The sequence below is a fragment of the Chiroxiphia lanceolata genome, chromosome 13, assembly GCF_009829145.1.
Source record: "Chiroxiphia lanceolata isolate bChiLan1 chromosome 13, bChiLan1.pri, whole genome shotgun sequence".
Classification (NCBI taxonomy): Eukaryota; Metazoa; Chordata; class Aves; order Passeriformes; family Pipridae; genus Chiroxiphia; species Chiroxiphia lanceolata.
Genome location: NC_045649.1, coordinates 8,128,392 through 8,144,335, shown reverse-complemented (window position 1 = coordinate 8,144,335; position 15,944 = coordinate 8,128,392). Strand labels below are relative to the sequence as shown.

Below are 15,944 nucleotides of genomic sequence, written 5' to 3'. Positions count from 1 at the left end.
CCCTTGCCTGCACAGGGGGGGTTGGACTCCAGAGGGACCTCCAGAGGTCCCTTCCGACCCTAAATATTCTGTGATTCTGTGATACTGTTTGTGTTTATCTCTGGATTTGAGGCAGAGAAGCTCTTCCCTAAGAGGTGTTGGCAGCACACCTGCTTCCCTGTTCTTTAGCTGTTCCTTCCCACCCCCATGGATTGAGCACTGAAATAAATCCCAGTGTTACATCTGCAATCACTTCTTGTACGGTTCCATTGATTTTTTTTGGACATTCACAAGCTGTTGTTTGATTGAATTTTATGGCAAGATTATGACACGATTATGGAAAGCTGTGCTGATGTTTATTATGCAGACCCTAATAGAAATCCTCTTTTTAGCAAATGACTCTTCCTTTCTCCAGCACATTCTGCCGCTATTGTCTCCTCTCTGGTCACAATGGAAAACTCATGGGAAGTGGGTCTCCTATATCGAATGTGGTAATTAAATTACCCTCATTTGTGGAGCTGTTACTGGTGTGTATTTTTATTTAGCTTAATTATCCCCCTTGGCAGACAGCCTGGTGGGAGTCCCAACACTAATGTTTCTCCAAAGGGAATCCAGCATCGTCTTCCAAGCCTGCATCTGCCTGTCCCTACATGCTGGCTGTGTTCTCTCTGCCTGCTTTTTCTCACTTTTAATTTCATTTATTCCTTATTTTAGTGCAGCCTTTTCTTTTTCCTGAAATGATTTTAATAATCTGTCATATCTCTTGATTTGCATTAATTTGGAGTGTAAAACAACCAGTAAGAGCTGTCATTGCTGCTCAGGAAGGCCTGGCATCACATGCTTCTCCAGAGGGATTTGCTGCTTATGTATTTGGGCTTATTCTGGGATCCCAGGGGATCTCAGAGCCAGGGAATCCTAGAAATCAGCCAGCTCACTCAACTGCAGCAACATGCTTGACTTGCAGGTGCTCAGGGAGCTCATCTGAAATGTCTCTGGGTTATCACACTGCACATGCAGGACACTAAGAGAGAATTCTTCAAGGCTACAATTTCATAGATTCAGAGAATATTTAAGGTTGGAAAGACCCTTAGGATCATCAAGTCCAACCATTAAGTCAGCACTGCCAAGCCCACCACTACTTTGGGTCATCTCATGACATGGGCGTTGGAAAAAGATGGTGCCTTTCCACCCAAACCTTTTCATGATTCTGTTATTCTGTATTAGGAAGATGAGTGGATAAAAATAACCTCTTGTTCCCCAAATCAAACAAAGCTTTTCAGTCTTTGTTAAGTGGCTGCTGAAGGATCCCTGAAAATGCAAATCCTTCAAGATCTGGGGCAGCACATAAAGAGTTTGGTTCCCTGGGTTTCTTGGTGAAGCAGGACAAGTCCTTCTTCTTCCTGACATGGTTCACTGGATTTCCTGGAGCCTGCCTGCAAACAATATCAGCAAAAGCCTGTCTCCCACAGGAACACTTTTCATGCAGTGGAAAAACTGGTCAGGCAATTACAGGCAGGTCCTGTTAGTGTGGTGAGTACGTCTGGCAGTGCTGAGCCATCTGGCACTCTGCACTTGTGTTCCCTTCATGTGAGGCTGTGCCTGCACCCCTGCCCTTATCTGCTCTAGGAACAGATCTTCCCAACAGGGCTGTGACTGTTTCTTCCTGCTGTTTCCCCTCTGGATTTGGCTGGAGTCTCTCCTGCACCCCATCTTCTGCCAACGGACACAGTTGTGTTTGCTCCTTTGGCTTGAAATATCATAGAATCATGGAATGGTTTGGGTTGGAAGGGACCTTAATGCTCATCCAGTTCCACCTCTTGCCATTGGCAGGGACACCTTCCACTAGACCAGATTGCTCCAAGCCTTGAACACTTCCAGGGATGGGGCAGCCACAGCTACTCTGGGCAACCTGTGCCGAGGCCTCACCACCCTCACAGGGAAGAATTCCTTCCCAATATCCCATGTATCCCTGCCCTCTGGCAGTGGGAAGCCATTCCCCCTTGTCCAAAGTCACTCTTCAGCTCTCTTGGAGTCCCTTTAGGCACAGGAAGGGGCTGTAAGGTCTTACCAGAGCCTTCTTTTCTCTTCAGATATTTATTGATGCTTCCCAATCTGGACTGGAGCAATTCTAGCAATCCAACAGCCTCCCAGTCTTTGGATTTTGGTAGGTGGGATTCATTGCCAAATTCATGTTATGAGTCCTCACACTGCCTGAGCTTGCCTGGCTGATGGCACAGTGATGTCCCTACGTCAGGAGACTGGATGGAACAAGATCCCTGGGCTGTGGGTGACCTTCAGGACTGACATGCTCAGGGTTACCATCAGATGCATTCACTCCCAAGCTCTTGTCTCTCTGCTGGGAAAAGGACTCTCTGAGAAGCAGCACTGAGGAGTCCTGGCATTGACAGAACTTGGACAAGCCAAACATTTCCATGGCTGCAGGATGAGGTGGGGCATGAACACACCTGCAGGGAGCAGTGAGGCAAAACTGGCACCTGGAGAGGTGCTTGTAATAAGAAATCTGCAATACCAGGATAAATTTGGGCAATATATTTCAAAGAAGGGAGGTTGCTGCTAAATAATCTTTCTTTTGGTTGCCAAAAATGTGGTAATGTGACTGCACTTGTGTAAGAGTTACCTTGTTATCAGCTCCTTGGTGGTGAGAAGTGAACGGTTTGTGTCTTTTTGTTGTCTGAGAGATTGCCTAGATCAGAAAATACCTCTTTTTTAATAGCTTTCAACTTCAAAATAGAACTAAGGTTGCATGTTAGGGAGCACAGAAAGCAGAAGCATTTCCCCAAGTCTAAGCAGGGTTTTGTTTCCTCCCTGGATGCAATAACTGGGGTTTTTGCTTCATTACAAAACACTCAAACTGCTCGTGTTACCAAATTTATCCAAATGCAGAACTAAAAGATCTGATAGGTCTTTTTCTTGACCAAATTCTGTTATCTTTGGGGTATTGTGTGTCTGCTGAGTCCCACAGAGGGAACTTATTTCTCCAGTGTGACAAATTCAGTAAAATTATCTGTTGGTAACATCTTCACAACCACTCGTCAGTTTTATTATCCCAGTCAGATCATTGTTTATACACAACTTTACTAAAATATTTATTACCAGGCAAGAAGAACACAAATAATAATATGTATATATATATATTTATATATAAAGCAAAGCTGGGACAGCTAAAAATACACTCAACAAAATACCTAATCCAGCCTCAAGTAGAAAAAGAGTTTTAACTCCAAAACTGCAAAAGGAATTTACAATAGAAATCTCTCAAATTCTGTCAGTTTGAGCCAGAGGTGCAAAGCCTCAATAACAAGTAAGGACAGAGTAAGTGCAGCCTGCTCACACCTTGTTGTTACTCCAGGTTTATAGCAACTTCTGCTCTGAGCAATTGAGTTTTACTGAATTATGAACATCAAAATTCCTGTGTTTTACTTAGGGCAATGGATTTTACTATTATGGAAGAAAATGGAAGTGATAAGGCTTGGTTGATGAACATAATGATTTTAGAACACATTAATTAAGAAGAGAGCTCACAAGTGCCTATTTCGAGCAGATGGAAAATTCAGGAAATCATCAGAGAGGTAATTGCAGTGGTTATGGAGCCAGAAAAAAAGGGAAGGAGCTCCTGAAGGGAAGCTAAAGGGGAAAGGATCTGAGAGAAAAGTTGCCAGTCTTGCCTTACAGCTCAGGGCAGAAACCTGGCTGTGGGGAAGACAGAGAAGGTGCAAAACAGGGAAAAAATGTGAATAACAAAGAGCCAAGATGGTGCCCAGGGGAGATGCTGCCTCCTCAGCCTGGAAAAGAGGGAAATGGTACCAGCTGCATTGCAGGGGTGGATTAGCAGCTGCCACAGGAGAGGTGGCATTGAGAAACACTAAAAGTGTGGAAATCATGGATAAAGAGCCTCAGAGATGGCAATAAAAACATGGAGCATCAACCTCGCAGGGGCTGGATGCAGGAAGGTTGAGAGAAGCAGGTGAGCCAGATGGGACAGCGGTACAGAGCCAGGGAAAAGGGTGAAGGAAAATACACCTGTGGAAGAGAATCACTGGGGGAATTCTGGAAGCTGGGGAGTTAAAATTTCCATGAAAATAAGTGAGCAAGTAGAGGATCAGCACCATCACATCTCCTTGCTGCGGGGAAGGTGAGGGTCTGTCACAGGTTGGACTTGATGATCTTGGAAGTCTTTTCCAACCTTAATGATTCTATGATTCCAAGTATTCCTGTGACTAAATGGGCATATGCCCCTCTGGGAATGCATCTGGGACCCAAAATGCTGCTGGACCAGGGGTGAACTGGGGGACCTTTCAATCTTCTCTTCGATTCTTTGTTTGCTTTCCTTTGTCCCTTTGAGTCTCTCCAGTAATTCCAGCAGCAGAGCCCCAAACCAGTCTCTGCCTCATACACTGTGCATTCTTTAAATTGCAAATAAACTTGATAATAGAAGAGAGGAACCGAGGAAGACTGAATAATAAGACAAGATCAAGACTTGAATACTATGGTGCTGCAAAGCCTCAAAGCACTGATAACAGATAAAATCAAATTATCATAATCTGGGGGTATTTCGCAATTAAAAATAATGGTTTTAATTAAAATAATTCCAGGGGAGAAGGAAGTAAAGTATCATTAGAAATATTTTATGCTCTTCCCATAATTTCATATAAATCCAACAGCTACCGTTCATAGAATCATGGAACTATAGAATGGTTTGGATTGGAAGGGACCTTAAAGCTCATCTCACTCTACCCACTGCCATGGCCAGGGACACCTTCCACTAGACCAGGTTGTTCCAAGTCCCATCCAACCTGGCCTAGAACCCAGTGTCAGATTTCTGTGAATCCCATTTATATAATTATGGGAATATATATAACATATAATTCCCATTTTCTTACATTCCTCTCAGTAACAACATGGTCCTGTCCCTCCCAGGATAGACATACTGCACTGTGCCCATATATAAATCATCAGGATGAGGCATAAAACATCTTTAAAACCTGCTGGAAATGCTGGTGACTTGTTTGGGTGCTGATCTATCTGAGGGTGTATTTAATGATGGCAGAGAATCTCCTCTCCTTGCCCTGGGACGCCATCTGACCTGAAAGCGAGAGACCACAGACAGCAAGATTAAACCAGAGTTTAACACCGAAAGAGAAAAACCCTTCTCCTTCCAAACCTGGCTGTGTGTGGAGGGCACGGTGGGGTTAACAGCAAAGCAGGTTCCACTGGAGCTGTTGGGGAGGGAGGATGGGAACAGATTGCCAAGGCACAATTACACTAAATGAAGGAAGCACAGCCCACACCTGTGCCTGGGACCCTGCGCTCCAATCCAGCCCTGATTGCATCTCCAGGGACTTCCCGGAGGTAAAGTGTCAATTAGTGTAATGACCCTGGACTTTGTCCACTCTGTTCCCTCCTTCTGAGCGTGGAATAATTTCATGGACGCTGGGGGATCTCTTTTAGCAAACTCCTCACAACACCACCTGCTCACCCTCTCATTCTTCCAGTGCTATTCCCAGCTCTCCTTCCACAGGATTGTTGGACTGGAATACAAAATGCAGCACGCCCTGGAGGCACCGAGGTCTGGATCTTCACAGACAATGATGCCCAAACACCTGTATAGATAATATTATCTTTTCTTTGGAACAGGGAATGTAACAAACCCTGCCTTGCAGCCCAGTCCTGCATATGAATTCAAGAAAGGATGGGACTCCAGGTAGGAGAGGTTCCCAGCTCCCTTAACAACTCAGACTGATTACCATGAGGTAATTATCCCCATTTTACATGCAAATTCTAGGCACTCTTGCAGATTTTGTCTCAAAATGCACTTGCTTAGGGCTGGAGGCAGTTTTAACCCCTGTGCAGTCAGCAAATACTTCACAAATCTGTGGATATGGGATCTTGGGGCACACTCTGGAGCTAAACAGAAATGCCTGAGAAAAAAACAGCTTATCAGAGCCAGGAATAGGGATCTCCATGGGGCCAAGGCAGGAAAACCAATTCTCATGGCCAAGGAAAGGGGATCTCCATGGGGCCAAGAAAGGAAAACCAACCCCCATGGAATGAGGATCTCCATAGAGGCAAGAAAAGAAAAGCAACCCCCATGGAATGGGGATCTCCATGGGATCAGGACAGGAAAACCAAGACCCAGGGCACAGCATCTCAATGGGTGACTCCAGCTTCAGGTGAAGTCCTGGTGCCATCCTACAGGTATTGCACTCCTCAGCCTCACAGGGAGACTTCCCACACCTCTGGAAAAGGAAGACAATCCAGGTGCCATCAAGGCACCTGAAGATGATCCATGATGATGTCCCAGTGTTGACTGACTCGGGGTCATCGCTGTTGTGTGTGGCACTACAAGGAAGACACCTGCAATCAGATCTGGTTTAAACTGGTGTCAACAGGTTGAGCCATCTTAAGAGCGCATTAAGGCCTACTGAGGTTTATAAAGGCTGGGGTATGACTTGGAGCATAATTTATCCATGTTTTTTAGCTTGAGGCAGCTTTGTCCTCATGTGAGAACTGTGGGTCCTTTATAGGGGCCAAGGCGTTTCCCTCGTGCTTTGGGGATTCATTCAGCCTGTGCTAAACACTGAAATAATCTAAAAGCGTGGAAGCTGCAGGGGAGAACAGTTCAAAACACTAGGAGCTGAGGTTAGGCCAAGATTTCCTGTCACTGCTGAGCCAGCTGGAAAAAAGAGTGTCCTGAACACGGGAATTAAAGCAAGAAGGTGAGGTTGAGAGAGATGATTCTGCCCCTCTGCTCCACTCTGTTGAGACCTCACCTGGAGTGCTCTGGGATCTCCAGCACAGGAAGGACCTGGATCTGTTGAAGCAAGTCCAAAGGAGGCCACCAGGATGTTCCAAGGGCTGGAGCTGTGAGAGGCTGAGAGCTAGGAGTGTTCAGCCTGGAGAAGGGAAGGCTCTGGGAAGACCTGAGAGCCCCTTCCAGTGCATAAAGGGGCTCCAAGGGAGCTGGAGAGGGACTTTGGAAAAGGATCTGGAGTGACAGGACAAGGGGAAATGGCTTCCTGCTGCCAGAGGGCAGGGAAAGATGGGATATTGGGAAGAAATTCTTGGCTGTGAGAGTGGTGAGGCCCTGGCACAGGTTGCCTAAAGAAGCTGTGGCTGCCTCATCCCTGGAAGTGTCCACAGTCAGGTTAGACGGGACTTTGAGCAACCTGAGATAGTGGAAGGTGTCCCTTCCTATGGCAGGGGGTGGAACTGGGTGAGCTTTAAGGAATCTTTCAACCCAAACCATTCTGGGATTCTGTGATTTAAATGACTCAAGCTGACATTATTATTCTGTGGCATTCCCGTGTCTGAGGTTGCAGATGAGCATCAATGCTGTGGATAAATATAGGAGTTAAAGATTATAGCAAAAAAGACTTTTTTCATTGCAATAAGACTGGCATATTTGGAGCAAAAAGCAGCAGTCATGACAACACATTGTTTCTCTTTCCTCCAGAGCACAGCTGTGTTTTCCACTGCTCTGTCCACATTATGGCTAATTTGGAATCCTTCATCTGAAAAGCCATTTCTATGGATGAAATTGAGCACTTCAATATTTGCAAAGATGCTGTGGAGCTTAATTAGTTACTAGCAATATTTTATCTTACGGGTCCACTTTGAAAAGAAAATTTTAAATGCTGGAGAGATGACACAAGGATGTGACAGAAATAAACACAAGTTACAGGAGCAGCAGGAGGAGGCATTAAAGGATTCGCTATCTAGAGTATCAAAGTCTAATGATTAAAATATGTACTAATTCATATTAATCCTTAATATGAGCATCTTTATAAAGTGAGATTATCTCAGGTTTGGAAGAGCTTTCAAGTCCTGGTGCTATAGGTGTAATGGAATCCTAAAACACTGAAACATACGTGTCTCCTAAACTGATTCCAGCTCCAGTTCCATCACTGGCATGTGTAGGCTGTACAATATTTCTGGATCCCTGATTGCATCCCATTTCCAGCTCAGATGCCATGTGTGTCCCTGGAACTCGCCTGTTTTTACACACCCTCCTCCAAGTGTTTGTCTCCAGCCTTCCCTCTCCATGTGCAGGCTCTCCTGTGCTCTGTGTGTCAACCCAGCTTAGCTGTAAACCCTCTCTGCCTCCTCTAAAATTATGCTTTGATTTTTTTTTTTTTGCTGCCGGGCTGGAAATCCTGCACATTTGGAATTCAACCAGAAGGCTTCCAGATAAAATCACACCAGGCTGAAAGGCCACTGTGCCTTCGGGATGCAATGCTGAGATTACTGCCCTGAGTGTCCTCGTCAGGGTGTGAGTCAGAGATGGGCTTTGGCAGCTCCCCAACTTCTTTGGAGCAGTGCAGGAGTAACCTGGGAGAGCTTATGTGGGATGCATGGGGAGAAGAGCAAGGAAATTCAATTTATAAGAGCGTGTAGTGACAGGACAAGGGGGAATGACTTTACACTGACTGAGGGGAAATTTAAGTTGCGTATACAGAAGAAACTCCTTCCTGTGGGGGTGGTGAGGCCCTGGCACAGGTTGCACAGAGAAGCTGTGGCTGCCCCATCCCTGGAAGTGTTCAAGGCCAGGTTGGATGGGGCTTGGAGCAACCTGGGCTAGTGGAAGGTGTCCCTGCCCATGGCAGGGGGTGGAATGAGATGAGCTCTGAGGTCCCTTCCAACCCAAGCCATTCCATGATTCCATGATCCTGTAAAATTTGAGAGCTTCTCAAGGATATTCTGAATTTCCATGTGGTCCGTCAGCTCGGCAGTCTCTCTACCAGCTGGGTGTGAGAGCCACACTTTGCTCAAGCTTTTCATTTCGCATTCTCTTCCTTTTAATTTCCCATTCCCTTCCGGTTCTCTATCAGCAGAGCTCAGGCCCATCCCCACAATCAGCCTGTCTCTGGATGGCTGCCGAGCTGGGATATTTATAGGGTTTACTGGAAACTGTTGGCACATTGCTGGGCTTCGAAATGTGATTGTTTTGCAAAGAAGGAAATTAGCTGGAGTGTGGGGCTGCTGGCCAGCTTGGACTGCGAGCAGAGGGAGCCCGAGGTCAGGTCATTGTTTCTTTTATCTTCAGAAGCAATTTGCCGCTCTCTGTGTTTTTTTAAGTGACTCTTAATGTGATGGACAAAGTGAGATCATTGAGTAGGAATCCTCCATTTTAGAAATACTTGAGGTATTAGTGAAGTACACCCTGAACTACTTAAACAAGTACCTACTGGAGTAGTCGGGTGGATAAGAATCTGGTAATTTATAACTGTGTTTGAGGAGTGACAGATGGGTCCCAGCTTGGAATAATAAAGCTGTAATGGAAGAATGTAGATGGGGCAGAACCTCGGGATGTTGTGAAATGGAGGAGATATTCTTGTCTTGGACAAGTCCCTTCTATTCTTCTTCTCCATCTTCCTGTTCGTGTAATTTTAGTTCATTTCTTTGGTGATTGTGGAGTTTAACTGGCGGAGGGTTGTGTTTAAAACCCTTGGCTTGAGAACACTCTTGTAAAACAAAATATTGACATTCCCTCGGTTTCCCTACAATAAACATCTCCAAGTGAGGCAGGTGTTGCAGGAAAGCACTTAGAAGAGTGGGGGTTGAATGTTGGAGAGCAGGTTGACCTCTAGTGTGACATGCTGGAAGGATTACCTATGCAAACTTCTGTCCAACCTGTCTGGCCACATGTTAGTCCTGTGTCTGGGAGGTCTCCCTTGGTAATCATTTAAGGGACAGCTTGGGGACAACCCCAGAAACGCCTTTCTTTGTTCCTGCCACCTTTGCACTCCCCTCAGGACTCAACATGCGCTCACAGCATTCTGAGGAGAATTCTGAGGAGGAAACATTTGGGACCACTGGGACCAGTGGATTTGAAAGCTGAGATGATCTGCCAGGAGCCAGGTGCTTTTCTGGGGAGGACCAGCACACCTGCCATCCGTGTGGCCCTAAGCAGAGCACCTGGACTCTGCCAGCTCAGGTGTTTCACTCCCCTGCAGACCTATGGGCAGTGACAGTATGTTTACATATCCTTCTCCCTGGTGATGGCCCAGGAAGTCTTCTGGCCCAGCTTGGTGATGTGGACACTGAAATGATGCCCCACCAATAAGATCTGTATTTTTTCCCATTCCAGTTTTGCCAGTGAGGAATATCAGCGTGCCATGGAGCGGATAACTGGGATTGTCCAGCAGCACAAAGACACGCTGATGCCTGGGGAGCCACAGCTGAATGTGTGTGACAAGGCCATTATGGTGAGTGCTTAAAGCAGAAACACAGTGGGGAATCCTTAGCTGGAAATATGTATTGTAAAGCCTTCATGAAGTGTCACCTGATTCTGGGAAGGGATGCAGAAAGGATGCTCACTCACCTGTTTGTGGCTTCCTTCCTTAGAGACAGGGCAGGATCCACAACTGTAGATCCTTCTTCTCCTTCCTAATCGTCTTCTACAAATCTTAAAAGTCATGGAATCAATGAAGCATGGAGTGGTTTGGGTTGGAAGAAACCTTAAAGCTCATCTTGTTCCACCCACCTTCCTTCCATGGGCAGAGACACCTTCCACTAGACCAGGTGACTCCAACCTCACCTTGGACACTTCCAGGGATGGGGCAGCCACAGCTTCTCTGGGCAACCTGTGCCAGGGCCTCACCACCCTCACGCAGAATAGTTTCATCCCACTATGCCATCTAACCCTGCCCTCTTTGTTTTGAGTCCTCTGTGTCTGAGTGGTGGCACTGGGACAGTGCTTCTCTTTCAGTGATGTATCTTTGATCTTGTTCTGTCTCCTCCAATTCCACCCATGCCTGAATTTTCCAAGGTCTTTATGGCTTGAGACATGACAAAACGTTTTCAATTCTCTGTTTCAAGTCTCATGTTGAAAAGTTACAGTTTGGCTTTCCTGTCAAACACAGCTTGGTTTGTTGAGAACCTGGGAAAGCAACTGGATAGTGTGGGGGAGGTAAAGTTGTCAGATGATGAGAGGCTGTGTAGTCTGAGGGAATGTGTCTGTGGGCTGACACAAAATAGTAACAGCAACATCTTTCTGATGCTGAAATAATCTTCTGAAACAGTCAGAACCTGCTGCTTTGGGTCTGTCACCAGGAAAGAACAAAAGGTGGATTTGTGTCCCCTCAGTAACAAGGAAAAGATCTTTCTTAGTCTTGTCCCATCTTTTTATTTTTGGCTGTTAAATAGGAAAAAGATTTGAAGGCCCATTGTTTCTGTGCTGTTTTCTTTTCTTATTCAACTTTTCCCCTAATAAACACTGTTCTGTGCTCCCCTGGGACCTTTTGGATTCAGGAACTGTCCACAGAGCCTGGCAAAGGCATTTCTTCTGTGCTGCCTCCAAAACTGGTTCACAAATTTTAGGCCATCTGAGGCAGAAAGTGGGCTGGGGAGGATCCCAATTCCAGGAGAAACATTCAAATCCCAACAAGAAGCATTGTGAGTTTTGTAATCTATGTACACTCCTTACAGACTGATTGCATGGTCACTAAACTAAAATATCAGGCACCAAATTGTTGCCTTTTGAGACCAGAAATTAAAAAACCAAATCTTTTTGGAGTGGTTGGTACATTGGGCCTGATATCTGTCTTTGGGGGATACTGGGAGATAAATATTGCTAACTAATAGAATCTAATTTACTGTCTCCTAAATCCTGTCACCTATTTATTGGATATGGGTGTTTAATATCCCTTCTGGGACAGAGGAGAATTGTCTTTACTTACACATAAGCAAAGTGTGTGGAAGTGTTCAAGGCCATGGAGTGACAGGACAAGGAGGAATGGCTTCCCACTGCCTTCCCTGTGAGGGTGGGGAGGCCCTGGCACAGGTTGCCCAGAGAAGCTGTGGCTGCCCCATCCCTGGAAGTGTTCAAGGCCAGGTTGGATGGGGCTTGGAGCAACCTGGGCTAGTGGAAGGTGTCTCTGCCCGTAGCAGGGGCTGGAACGAGATGAGCTTTAAGGTCCCTTACAACCCAAACTATTCCATGGCAGCAGAAGCATCATTTTGAAGCTCCTACAGTCATGGGATTGATGGAAGCACAGCAGCACCAGCCCTCCGGAGCTGGGAGGTCTTTGCTGACCCATCTGTGGTGTGTCCCACCAGCAGTGTCCATGAAGCTCCCACAGAGCCAGCTCTGCTGTTTTTTCATCCTGTGGAAGTGCATGTTCCATGCAGTGGAGCCATGCTGGCCTGACTTGCAGCACGGGTGATGTCCCCAGGGCTCCCAGCACAGCTCCAGGAAAGCCTTGGACTGTGAGACTGAAACACACACCACTTATTGTTTGATATTTTTCAAAAGAACAAACATTTCATTTATTCTTTTGGCTCTCCGTTCCTTCTGCAGAGTGGCCTAAAATTTCCAGCCATGGTTGTGCATTTTAAAATGGAGAAACAGATTTAGAAACCAGCATTAATTGTTCTTAAAGCCTCTGGAGCCCTTGGTGCAGAGGTGCCTCCACCAGAGTTCCCTCTGTGTCTGCTCCTCTGCAGGGATAGCTGGTGTCTCACTGCCATCTGTTGTCAGTTCCATGGAATAAAATCCTGCTCCAGCATTTTTTTTCTGGGGTTAAGCTTTTCGTTTCCTCTGTAGGAATTTACATCCAAGAAAACGTAAATATTTGAAGGATAAAAATAAACAAAATGAAAGGCAGTAGTTCAGAGCTGAACTGGCCTTTGATATGTACAGACCTGAGAGAGGGAGGAACAGGGAGTGAACACAAAAGATTTCTCAAGGCAGAATGGGAATTACAACCTGCCATTCACATGACCACGATCCCAAATTTTAAATGGCAAAATGCCAATGAAATAAAAAAAATTCATTTATCCAAATTCTTTCCTTTGTTGATCCCTTAGGAAGCTGAGGTTTGCAGTGGGTCTCCTTGCTGGTGTCCTTTCTCTGTTGTACACAGGCAGGTAGTTCAAGAAACATGGAAACAAGGGAGACAAATAGTTTTGTGTGGAAGAGGTGTCCCAGGAATGCCTTCTGCTCCATCTGCTCATGGATTCATCCATCAAAATGCTCATTAAAATACCAGCATTCTTATCTCTCTCACACCCTTGGCCTTCTGCTGCTTTTTGCTTCCTCAACAAAGTGCCTGGATATCACAGTGCTAAGAATGGGAACTCTTCTGGACCCCAGGAAAACTGGGAATGTCACCAAAACCTCATGGTCTGGTTGCTCTGTGCTGCTACAAGAGAGAGAGGAGGGTCACAGAGTCCTAGCAAACTGGTCTGGGAGAGACCAGGAAAGATGCCAGAAGAGGGAATCATGTGCTGCAGAAGGATTTGTAGCCTTTCCTAAAGCTTTTATTTGACTGGTGTTTGGAATGGGGAAGTTTATGAGCCCAGAAGCATCGGCTGCAAGAGGAGTTTCATTTTTCAAGCAGGACATAAAAGTGTCTTTGTGAGGATCAAAAAGGGCTGGTTGGGGTTAGAGCTTAGGAGACACTTGGTGTGAATCATCTTTCTGTCTATTTTTGTTTGTCTTTAACAGAATTGGTCCCCTCCAGGCTGTGAGAAGCTTGGGAAGTGCCTGAAAGCGCCTGAGTCTGACCCTAAGAAATGCTCTTGGCCTCACTGATCTCTGCATCCCTCCAGAGCTGCACAGAGAGCCCAGAGCAGCCGGACATCCAGCGTGTCTGCTCATGTTGGCACTCCTGTTTACACAGGAAGGGTGTGATGTGTGTGTGAAATCATCACTTGTTCTTCCAAAAGGGCCAGTGTTTATATTCCTCATGCTCAGGGTTCAGCCTCCACTCCTCTCTTCTTCTGGTTGTTTCCCTAAATGGTAACCTCAGCAAAGTCTGTTTCAGCTGTAAAAACTCTCTGGACAATGACAACTCTGCCATCACCTCCAAAATGCCATGGATTCCCCTTGCTCCTTCCACCCTTGGATTCGCCTCGCTCCTTCCACCCAACCTGCTCTCCCAAATCTTTGCTCACTGGGATGCCCCAACAGCAGCCATAGGGATGGAGCAGGAAACTCAGAGCTGCCAGAAAGCCCTGCCCAAAGTGCCCGTGTTTTGTGTGCCTGTAACTTGTTGTTTTAACATTTGATTTCCATTGTGAACTCTGGATATCAAGTTGTTTTTCCTTTCTTCCCAAATCTGGGAGTTCTGGGTGCAGCTGCTGGGAGCAAACAAGGGCTCCCACCTGTTCCCAGCTAAGGGGTTGGATTTGGGGAGAATGCCCTGACTTTCTTGCATCTGTAGCTGCAAACATTCCCTAGGTTATGGTACAAGGAAATTTGAGGATAGTGTTCAGGTAAGTATTGGATTAGGGTTACAGCAGCATTCCAGTGCCTAAAGGGGCTCCAAAAGAGGACTTTGGACAAGTGATGGAGTGACAGGACAAGAGGGAATGGCTTCCCACTGCCAGAGGGCAGGGTTAGATGAGATATTGGGAAGAAAATCTTCCCCTTGAGGGTGGTGAGGCCTTGGCACAGATTTCCCAGAGAACCAGTGGCTGCCCCATCCCTGGAATTGTCCAAGGCCAGGTTGGATGGGGCTTGGAGCAACCTGGTCTAGTGGAAGTGTGCCTGCCCATGGCAGGGGGTGAGATTGGATTATCTTTAAGGTCCCTTCCAACCCAAACTATTCCATGATTCTATTGCCTGATTATTGGTATGCAGGACATTCATAGGGAACTGGGGGTCGGGTGATAATTTCCAAAAATCCATGTCTAAATCTGATTTAAGTCATGCTTCTCATCTCATGATCCAGGCCCAGCCAAGTGCAGGCTCAGAAATACCCGTTTACATCAGATGTTAACTCTTGACCCTGTTTCCAATGCACGCTCTCCGAGGAATTCTCCTTGTGCAAACTTTCCACAGCCTGGGTGTAGCTCTTCTTTAAACAGAGTTCCTGGTGAGCGCGGGGCCTTCGCACGATTCCGTGGTGCAGATTCCTCGTCTGCCTTGGAGCCTGTTCCACACCCTTCCCTGTTGCTAATAAATGTGTCTTGAGCAAAACCAAGTTACTCTGGGGCTTCAGGGGAGTAGCTGGAAGGAACCCTGAGCATGTTTGGGTTCAGACTGAAGGAGGGGAAATTTAGGTCAGATATTAGGAAGAAATCCTTCTCTGTGAGGGTGGTTAGGCCCTGGCACAGGTTGCCCAGAGAAGCTGTGGCTGCTCCATCCCTGAAAGTGTCCAAAGCAAGATTGGATAGGGCTTGGAGGAACCTGATCTAATGGAATGTGTCCCTGCCCATGGCAGGGGGTGCCATGGGATGAGCTTTAAGTCCCTTCCCACACAAACAATTCCGAAATTATATGTTTGCACCACCAGCAGCTCCGCTTGACACCTCCAGTGTTTCCCACAGTACACATGCCCTCTCTGTGTGATGTTGTGCTGCCTTGGGAAAAAAATCCAGGTGCTCTGTCCTTGGAAACAGCTTGAACTTCCTTCCCAGGCAAAGCTGGGACTGCTTGAGAGCACTGCCTGTGCCAACTGCTGTGCTGCCTGCTCCGGGCTTTCAGCTGCCTGTTCTTAACCTCCCTGTAATCCAAACGTTCCCATTCTCTCCATTCCCATGGTTTATGCTACCTGTAATCCCCTCCACAGTAATTCCTAGTGTACATCTCCTGAAGCTGGATAATCCTATGAGATCGGCATAAGAACAGCACTTGAGTCAGCTCTTACTGTTCCACCTCTCAGAAATCCCAGCATTTCCTCCACCAGCAGAGTCTGTGGATCCCTGTGCACCTGCAAGTGGCATTTGTTTATAGTCTACATTTCTTAGCTGCCTTATGATGTTCCTAATTGTCCTTCAAGTATATCATGGCATTTCCAGCTCATCCATAACATTCCTCCTTGTTTTGACATAGCCTGGATAGCTCAAGGCTTGGGAGATTCTGGCCGGCCGGTTCCTCAGTGGTGCAAGGAGAGAGACTGGGAGGACCTGTGGGTCTGTCAGCACAGGACACCAGATAAAACCAGTAACTCCCATTTGCTGGGTCTGCTCCACCTCTGTTTAGTGCTTCTTTGAGTCCA

General features: G+C 46.5%; 1 protein-coding gene across 3 annotated transcripts in view; it reads left to right on the top strand.

The window, feature by feature from the left end:
* GALNS (galactosamine (N-acetyl)-6-sulfatase) overlaps positions 1-14,030 on the top strand; it is a 44,203-nt gene extending 30,173 nt beyond the window's left edge. For all 3 annotated transcript variants that reach the window (XM_032700929.1, XM_032700931.1, XM_032700930.1), the window contains 2 exons: positions 10,088-10,205; positions 13,448-14,030. In XM_032700929.1, coding sequence (XP_032556820.1) covers positions 10,088-10,205; positions 13,448-13,534 — 205 coding nt within the window. In that variant the 3' untranslated portion in view covers positions 13,535-14,030. The remainder of the gene's footprint in view (positions 1-10,087; positions 10,206-13,447) is intronic.
* The last annotated feature ends 1,914 nt before the right edge of the window (positions 14,031-15,944 follow it).